A 10,000-nucleotide genomic window follows, 5' to 3' on the forward strand; every position below is an offset into this window, starting at 1 on the left:
TCAATGAACGGAAAGTTAGAATTACTCCCACAATAATTACTCTCACCACCAAATCATCGATATCTAAACGTAAACACAGTAAAAATTTAATGGTCTTGATTAAACGTACACAAATCTTGACAAAAACGACACAATTTATAACACTAGGATTTTAAGCTCAACATGGGAAGCTCGACACAAGAAGCGAAAAGAGCCCATAAGATTCGACAAGAAACCAAAAATTTTAACAAACACTTTAATTAACAGCGTGCATAATTACATTCTGAGTAAAGAAAAGCATTGATAAAGATACAGTAAATCAAACAGAATGCTGCTGTTAAAGAGATAATTATATATAATAACGCCGAAGTATCCGAAGAAAAAAGTTCTGAGAGAAGACATACATACACGTATATCAATAGCTCCGACACGTTTCCCGACAGCGAACGTACCACACCATCACGATCCCTGATTTCTCACTTTTTCCTTGAAATTTATGTCAACCACTTTAAAAGCAAACTAGTGCGAACCAGTCCACGAAAAATGCATCCCAGGTCGGGTTTTTCGTCACTGCCTGATTGCCCGACATAAACCTTCCTCTATATTCTCCGAAGAGTCCCAGGGTATTATGGCAACCTGGCGCTTACGAATATGCAGCAAATTGAAAAAAAAAGGGAACAAAACGTAATAAATGATATCATAAACAAGAGTGCGCAATCCTAGATGAACGTTTTTCAAAGATGAATGAAAGGTCCAACATATCAAGACAATTTTGGTGAGTCAGTGCGGTATGAACAAAAAGATCGCGTCATCATCCAAAGTAATTCGAAATTAATACATCCTCGTGTTGTTTTGATCTCATCAGAGAACTTTCAAATCCTAATTCGTACCCATCAATTCCGAACTGCACTCGATTTCTTTTAAACATAGAGGAAATCGGCTAACTCAATGTTGTACCCAATTTAAGTCTCACGGGGTCAAGATTCTTTGTGTATTGTATTTGCCACATAATGTAGCATTCACATTTAGAGCAGTTTTCACATGATTGTCGTAAAACCAAAACCAAAGTAATTACTTTGGCCAATCAAAACTCGAAGTAATTACACGAAACCGACAAAAAGCGCGGGAAAATGTGCACGCGCGAGCCTCGATTGGTTTTAGTTTCACTTCTGATTGGCTGACAAAATGGCGGGAGCGGAATTTTGAACCAATCACTGAGTGAAGTAATCATAAACAAAAGTTATTATTTAATTACTTTCGACACTCAATTGAAAACCACTCTAATATCATACTTTTCAGTCTTCTGACTTGCTCCATGCACTGCTCCGGTTTGTCAAAACTTGTCCTCAAGTTCAACAAAACGTCTTTGTTTTGAAGGACGAGTTTCTGAATAAAATAAACACATAAATCATTACGACGTGTTCCAACGTTCTTTAATTAAAATCTTCGCTCTCGTTGTCGGCCCTTACAACGAACAGCATCCATTTTGGAAACGCGAAAAATTAATAGAAACATACTGGCTAGCCTGCAAAGCAGGCGTATTTTTGTTTTGGTAAGAATTATCGGCAGACATCTTGGATAGCGAGACTAACAGAGGCCTGAGGCGAGTCAAGAAAATTGCACTCAGTGAGAGGAGGAGAGTATGACTACGAACAAGCGCACGCCTCCCAAAAAAAAACGCCTCGATTCCGAACGACACGCAACAACCTGCAAAAGGGTGTGCAAACTGGCGCAAGATGCAACACCCAACAATGTTGGGAGTTCCTCGCAAGGAGCTTTATGCTTGCATCGCTGATGAGGTCCAGCTGGTGAGATTCACCCCCTCAATGGAAAGTTGCGTATCTCACGTACCTTGATCTCGCCAACCTGACTAGCAACTTGCAGCATCATTTTCTGTCCTAAATGTTTCATTCCATACGCACCGAGCAATTCCGCAAGAGCTTGAAGTTCTGTAAACAAGAAAGCACGTTTGGTTGTATGAGCAAAGTACCTCCCGCAGGAAAGTCCGATTCTCCAGCAACTGAGCTCATTAGTAATTTTTGATGAGTTTGAAAATCATAAATGGTCAATCTCAACCCCAGAGCTCTTCTCTCTTGCGCTTGATTGAGGAAGAGAAGAGCTCTGAACAGCCCTGAGACAAAGTGTATTCTCATTGGTTTTCGTGAAGAACAATGAAAAGCGTCTCTGGTTGGTACATTTATGTTAGCACCAGGAGTGAACAGGCGCCTTAAGGATCAAAGAGCCAACTTTTGGCTTTACGAACCATAAGGAGCATGTTCTCCTACATTGACAATCTCGTCCCCAGAGTCCGCTTTTCTTTTGGTCAGCACCAAGAACACGAACTCGGACCAATTCGCAGTGCGCAGTCGTAGTGAAGGTCCATTTTTGTAACTGTTGACAACCACTGTCGTTTCAAATTTCTGAGCGTGCGCAGACTTGCCGCAAGTCCGTGATTTGCGGACTCCCTGCCGTGGAAGTGGCCAGAGTCCGTGTTCTCGGTGCTTACCAAAAGAAAAGCGGACTATGGCGACGAGATTGCTACATTGAGTTTTTCAGAGCATCGGGTCATGCGCAGACATAAGATTCCAGGCTCTGGTGACGAGAATGATAAATGGTTTGAACCCAGGTATCGTATCATAATCAAATGAAATACGATCGTCCGTGTCAGTGTAGTCCTCAGAAAAACTGTTTAGGATGACATTAGGGACCTTTAGATCTGAGAAAGCATGCGCATGCTCAGTACGGAAAACTCGTACTCGCAGCCGTCCTCATCCTCCGATCTAAAAGTCCTTATTGAGCATGCGCATAAGGTTTGGAGGCCGTCATTTTTCGAAGCGCGCATGCTCAGGCTGTTTATTTACTCACGAACCAAGCAAGAGCACTAAGAAGTTTTTTCATAATTAGTGTCTCTGTCGAAATGAAAGACACGACTTATAAAAAAGTTCGTGTTTCCCCTTATGTGATTCCAGCCTTTGCTCAACGACCAACTTACCATTCACATCAGTGTACTCCTCGGCTCTGAACGACTGTCCTGGCTTGTTTACAAAAGAGCAACGACGAGGGGAAAAGACAATGTTTTCTGTCACAACCCGGCGCAAAAAGACATCCAAATACCTAGAGACAGATTCACAACATTAGCGCCAGCACGAAAACCCGTCATTGCCACGAAGGCCATTACGCGTAGAACAATTTAATGAAGGGAGAAACCGCACATGGTCAGGAAAACACAATGTTCTCTGCCACAACCGGACACAAAAAGACATCCAAATACCTAAAGAGAGATTCAAAACATTAACGCTAGAATTGAAACCTGTCACTGCCAAATAGGCTATTGCACGAAGAACAAAATAAAGGGACAAACGGAGCTGTAGGGGCATATGACTTGCAAACTGGTGTTTCCAGGTTCAAGTGCTTCTCTGGCTCTCACCAACACCTGAAATTCTCCTTGGAAATCTGCGACACAAATTCTTGGCTACGCTGGTAGATAGCCAACTGGTCTGGCCCCATTCGCTTCATCGACTCTAAAAAGGCCTCCAAGGGAAGCGGTCAATTATCAAGGACAAATGTTCCCCTTCGCTTGGATAAGAAGGAGGCTGACAATTCAGACAACGCCGAAAAAGTTTACTTGTCTTTTCACAACGAAAGATAAAGATTTCAAGACTAACCACGTCGAGTACATGTTGGTGATAGTAATGGCGCCCTGGCTATCTTCCGGTTGAGTTTGCTGAAGAAGAACGTGGTTAAACAGACGAGCCATGTCAACACCAGCTGCAAACAAAAAAAAAAAAAGAAATGGAATGGTATTAGCGTTGCATTTTCCGTCCACCAAGTTTGAATATCACAACTTTCAGTTGGAGGGCTTTATTGACAAGAAAACACTAGAGGTAGAACATTCATGTTGATCAGGGAGAAAGGATGGCGCAGTAGTGAGAGCACTCGCCTTCCACAATTGTGGCCCGGGTTCGATTCCCAGATCCGGCGTCATACATGGCTCATGTATGACGCCGGATCTGGGAATCGAACCCGGGTTGACTTTGTTGGTTCTCTATTCTGCTCCGAGAGGTTTTCTCCCGGTACTCCAGTTTTCCCCTCTCCTCAAAAACCATATGTATTAATTTGATTTGACTTCATTTGTGCACGGCCCCACAAGCTACTCAAGCTTAAACATTATCGTGTGAAAATAAAGATGTCCTATTATTTTTATCACTATTTTGAGTTGATTCTAGCAAAACAAAAGCAGAGAAATATCTTTTCCCGAAGACAATAGTCGCGAGAAATCAAATTAAACAATCGCAACGCAAAGGAAATGCACGCAGCTGACCCCAATGGCGGGAAAATGCGTACAAGCAATTCAAAATTGACTTAAACTTACTGAAGTTTTCTAAACCTCGCAGAGTAGCCATCATCGCCTATGAAAAAAATACATGGTCAAAATTTAAAATGACTGTGCGACTTGACAAGCAGTTTGCTTTCACAGAAAATTAACGTGTTGCGTTGTTAGTTGTTACCGGCAAATTCCGGCGTCTATCTGTACCTTTGCTAAGTTAACAAGTAGAGTCGAAAACATTGATCCCATCCGTAATACGGTTCGGCTATTAGGGAGCTTAAGTAAGCGCGTTTTTGAGACGCAGACGGCAACCGAAAGAGAATATTTCCCGTGCCAACGGTGGTGTCTCCCAGATTTTTATACTAATCATCTCTAATGGGGAAAGGATACTTGGCACTGCAAATGTGGTTGTGTGAAGACAAGTTAAAAGGGAAAACAGCTCACTTCCGGTTGCCGTCCGCGGCTCAAAAACGCGCGTGCTTAAGCTTCCTGTAAAGTAATATTTAGGACAAACAAACAAAAAATTAATATCCAATTCTGAGAACATGTTGGGAACGTTAAAGGAAGTTATCTTTGGTTTTCACTCGCGTGGGCAAACTGCCACGAAATGGCGATAAAATTTTCGAACATCTTATGGATTTTGTGCTTTTTGAGATTTTGGTCCTCGACCTGCGCCGAGTGTTTTTGCGGACTGAATTACCGAGGTCCTGTCAACACGTATCGGGATATTTACGATCTCTTCCTCAATTGAAGGATTATCCTTCATTGTCAGTTTGCCTTAAATGAAGTATTATCCTCCATTTTGATCACTCTGTCCCAGGACTTGTCTGGGACTTGTGGTAGCAAATAAAAAGAAAAGAAGGAAAAGCAGCCCCTGGAGAGGATTTGAACCCGGAGCATTCACATTGAAGGAACTATTTTTATCCACTTAACCACTAAAGATCAACTGACTAGAAAATTTGCCGATTATTTACCAAACATAATTAGTATATATATAAAATCATTGCTGAATAATGGTTAAGTCTGAAGCTTGATTTTAAAATGGTTAGCTTTCCCTTGAAGTTTGATAACCGACATTTTTCACTGTGTAAGCTTGCTTCTTAGCGGGTGTTAATACACGTTTACAGCGGCATTTTTGGAAGAAAAAATTATTGACATATATAAAACATAACATCCTCGCATTAAGTGATGTGGTAGTCTAGTGGTTAAGTGAAGGGGTTATTAATCACACGTTCCCAGGTTCGAGTCATGCGAGTCCAGACCTCTGGGTCCCGTCTTTTAAAAGAAATATGTTCATTTTCCATGATCCCTATCAAGCTTTCAGTGTCCAAAATGAACGATAATACTTCAGTGGGAAGAAAGTGACAATTAAGAATAATCCTTCAATTGAGGGAGAGACTTGGTTGGTACCATCAGGCGTTCGAGTTGGCTAGTGGCAAAATTCAGAGATCTGGCGAAATAAATTTTTTGGCCAAAAACTGGGCTTCCGGTTTTAGTACGCATATACTCTATTGGCGGCGATTTTGCCGGACCCAAAGAGCTCTCTTAAAGCTTTTTCCCTCTTTTTCGTCGTAAATCCTACTTTCATCAAGTTGCTTTTTATCGAAATCCACGCAGAAGGCTTTAAATTGTGCAAACACTTCTATTTTTCGGGAACATTGCCGACAGACATACTGCGAAAGTCCATTATTTTGGCAGGCTTCGATCCTCGTAATCTCTAGAAATAATTTTGCAATTCCTTCGTCCCGAGATTCTCCTCCGAACAACAACGCATGGTGATCATACGCAGTCAAACTTTTGCAACAGCAGCGGCAGAATTTTGTTTAAGAAGCGTATGCGGGTTTAATTAAGATAGTTATGTAAGGTAAAAAAAACAAAAACAGCAGTAGACTAGCAACCTTTGTGGTAGTTATGTAAGGTAAAAAAAAACAAAAACAGCAGTAGACTAGCAACCTTTGTGGCATGATTATGGTGCTGAAGCAAGAATCACTTTACAAGAAGGGGTTCCTCTCCACTAACTGAAACCAAAATCTCTAGTAAAGTGGGTAAATGGGGGAAAATATTGTGTGTGTGAATCCGCAACTTTTTCTTTCCGGATACGGCGTCCGTCCACACGTATCCGGCGAATTCGCTGGCGAATCCGGAACTTTTTTAATACGCTCTCCAGAGTGGGTATTTTTGAATCCAATAGGAATCCGGAACCGTGTGGACACCAAATCCGGATATTGTTTTATCCGGATGACGTGACAAGATCGAGCCCATTTCCTTACCGTGAACAATTCTCAAGATGGCTCTGTTACCTCTGTTTCGTTGAGGAGTCCTCAGCACTAGAGTGAATCCAGATGCCTTTCGGATATGTGTGGACGGGCAAATTCGATTTGAATACGCTACGTGTGAATGGAAATATTTTTTAATCCGGAAAGAAAAAGTTGCGGATTCAATAAATGAAACGGCATACAGTTTATTTCACCTTGTTCCCGTATTCTATGGACTGTAGAGCGGCTACCGGAACTCCGCTCAACATGATCGAAACGGAAGCATGCAAAAGGCCCTTTCATTAACATTTTCCATGTTTTCCCTAGATTTAGACTCATGCGATTATCTTTTGCCCATTCCATTATAGATTTTACCTCAATCTCGCTATCTGCTTGACTTAATAGACCACATTCGATATGTTACAATTCAGTCCTAAACAAAAGGCATCATCTCGAGGCTCTGGGGAATAAACTCATACAAATCCTTATATTTATTCCCCAGAGCCTCGAGATGATGTCTTTTGTTTTGGATTGAATTTTAATATACCAAAATTGGTCTATTTAGCGCCATCTGGTATACTTAAGGAGATTCGTCAGCATATTTAACCAAACAATTACTAGGTGGATTTACTGCATTTATGTCATTGATCACAATCGAAAACTGCGCTTTCAACATTTAAGAGTTACCTTGACATTTCCAAGCAGTTCCGAAGGTCGCGCAATCCTTAGGTTGTCAGCATCAAACTGGACCATTGTGTTTACAGACCTACCAATGACAAGCTGAGACTCAACAAACGCGATTGGTCAAAATGTAGACCCGACATATTAGCTTGCATTCACTTACTTTGTGAAGAATTCCTCCAGTTGCGTGTTCAAGTATTCACGAGGAGCAAAGATGTGCTCCCACACTGGAATTGCTTCGGTATATGTAATTCCACGGCAGATCTCCGTCAAGGCAATCAGTTTTCGATCCAGCCTAAAAGCAAACAAAGTAACGTCACACAGGAATAATTGAGAAACTGAAGTCTGTTTTAACAGCATAGCTACTATCTGGCGTTATCCTCTCCCCCAGAATAAGATGCCAGTCCGTCAAGGAGTTCCCTTTGCAGTACTTCGCTTGTTAGTAATCGACTTTTCCTGTGAAATGCTCGAGCTGATTCAGTTTGTGTGTTGAGGACAACCCTCGCTTTTGGAAACCAACTTTGAAAAATGACAAAATATTTATAAATCTTTACTGATTGTCCTTGCAGAGTAGCTTGAGGCAGCTGAAGCACGCGCATTTTTGAGACGCGGACGACAACCGGAAGTGAGCTGTTTTCCCTTTTAACTTGTCTTCACACAAAACAAATTAATATTGCCAAGTATCTTTCCTCCGTTAGAGATGATTAGTATAAAAGTCTGGGAGACACCGCCGTCTTGGCACGCGAAATGTTCTATTCTGGTTGCCGTCCGCGCCTCATAAACGCGCGTGCTTAAGGGGGGTGGCACTCAGCTACAGAAATGCAATGGTTGCTGGGGAAGCTTTTTAATCAAAGAGCCCTGCAAAAAGGTTGCATGAATGGTTTTTCAATGAAAATCTGACATCAGTTCAATCAAAAGGCGCGTGCGCAACTAGTCCCAGTTCTCTGCCGTGCGTTTTAGTGAAAAAGAGGTAAAAGCTCTCAGGAAACGAAAGGGAGAGGTGGTTTTTTAACCGGATGGGAACTCGAAAACTCTAGCATAGAATTTCTATTTGGAGAAAAAAATGGAACTGATATTTTGAAAATTGTATGAAAGGAGGGCCTTAGGACGTCATATTTTTTTTTGAGAAGTAATTTCTTTTAAAATCCATGCTATAGATTTTCTGTTAGAATGTTCTCATACTGTTGCGTTAAAATAACTCGTTGAGTTTTTAGGCATTTTCTGTTTTGGTCACGTGACTTACCAAATATGGTTGTGAGTCACAGCAGACAAAGGAATGTTAAAAAGAGCACACTTTGCAAAAAAGGATAACTGTAGAGTTAAAGGAATTCGAGAGATGACTATTTGAAGGGGTTCATAGCAACGGTTTGGCAGTTAAGAGCCACCCCCACCCTCTTAAGCTCCCTAATATCCACCAATATTTACGCAATCGTCAAGAATAGACCACAAAGACCGCGGCTGTGAGAGAGGGGGCTCCGATCCGAGTAAAATCTCTCTCCATTTTTAACCGCTCTGTTCAGTTTTGGTCCGGGCGGGACTTGAACTCACTTTCAACTAATATTTAACAAATGGTAAAAGGTTCAGCGTGTACTATCGAGTTATAGATGCACGCGAATGAAGCGTAAGGTAACACGATGCGAGTGGACTCTAGCTTCTTGAGTACCCAGCAAACCTACCAAGTGCAATTATAACTCGATGGTACACGCTGAACCGTTTATTTTTTTCATAAAGCTGCAAAAAGTTTTCAAAATTTTCGGCGGTACACTGGTCCGTCATTATTGCAGTTTCAGGAAAAGCATTTTTCCCGGCGCACGCGCGCGTCAGTGTTTTCGTCATAACCATTCACCAGTGGGTAAATAATAAATGGGTAAAAGACCATATTCATATTCTCGGTATTGGACTGGAACCAGCTTGCAATGGAGGCTACTGAATGCGGGAAATCTTTTCAAATGCAAATACTTTTAAATATTTTCCTCCGCATTAGCCTCCATTGCAAGCTAGTTCTAGTCCAATTCCGAGAATACGAATATGGTCTATTGACCAATCAGAGGGCGCGCTTTACTTTTGTTATGTTATAATTCTTAGTCAGAAGTTTCACACCCACACTGTTAGTGATTCCCTGCTCTTTCGAAAGCTTTCGCTTCCTGGGGGCACAAACTCGCTCTGCACGTTCTTCTTATTCTTGTCCTTCTTTCTATCTCCAGATATTTCTGTCATCAGTCGAACCGCCTGCAACTGCCACAACTAGAACGCGGCCAAAGAGTTAAATAAACAGACGTTTAGCCACGTCTAGTGGAAGATGAGCAATTTGTCTATCAAGGTCGTTCCGTCACCAATTAATTCTAAGATATGTTGGCTAATTCGATTCATAATTGACTTATTTCTGTCAGTTGCATTCTGCTCATGCGTCTGCCGTGAGGTATTTCCTTCGTGGCCCAGTACACCATAAGACGTTTTGAGAAATCACACCAAGCCGGTCATATTTGCTGGATAACTCGAGCTGTAACATCAGGTGCTCCGTACCTCCACACTTAACGAAGAGACTGTGAGCTCCCCGGACTTTTATGAAAAATGGACCGGGGTACAGTTAATAGATCTCTTCTGGACGGTGCGGAGCCAGTTAGTTTCATCGATATTTTACTTCCGTCTTTAATAAAAGTGTAATAACATTTTCGCCCTCGATTTGGAAAGTAAGTCCATTACATTTGAGGAAATCTGACTCAAACAGCTGACCTGTTGATTGAGTTGAATGTGATCA

The 10,000-nt window shown here is 41.7% G+C and overlaps 1 protein-coding gene across 1 annotated transcript in view; it reads right to left on the reverse strand.

Moving 5' to 3' along the window:
* The window catches only part of LOC138018795 (nck-associated protein 1 homolog), a 46,100-nt gene that overhangs the window by 13,279 nt on the left and 22,821 nt on the right, over positions 1-10,000 (reverse strand). Inside the window, exons 21-30 of the mRNA XM_068865473.1 lie at positions 9,976-10,000; positions 9,347-9,486; positions 7,406-7,537; positions 7,249-7,327; positions 4,352-4,388; positions 3,645-3,747; positions 2,972-3,093; positions 1,831-1,928; positions 1,272-1,365; positions 1-63 (exon numbers count right to left, since the gene is read on the reverse strand). The exon at positions 1-63 is cut by the window's left edge and continues 20 nt beyond it; the exon at positions 9,976-10,000 is cut by the window's right edge and continues 95 nt beyond it. Coding sequence (XP_068721574.1) covers positions 1-63; positions 1,272-1,365; positions 1,831-1,928; positions 2,972-3,093; positions 3,645-3,747; positions 4,352-4,388; positions 7,249-7,327; positions 7,406-7,537; positions 9,347-9,486; positions 9,976-10,000 — 893 coding nt within the window. The remainder of the gene's footprint in view (positions 64-1,271; positions 1,366-1,830; positions 1,929-2,971; positions 3,094-3,644; positions 3,748-4,351; positions 4,389-7,248; positions 7,328-7,405; positions 7,538-9,346; positions 9,487-9,975) is intronic.

This window comes from Montipora capricornis, chromosome 10 (genome assembly GCF_036669925.1).
Source record: "Montipora capricornis isolate CH-2021 chromosome 10, ASM3666992v2, whole genome shotgun sequence".
In the NCBI taxonomy this organism is placed as follows: domain Eukaryota; kingdom Metazoa; phylum Cnidaria; class Anthozoa; order Scleractinia; family Acroporidae; genus Montipora; species Montipora capricornis.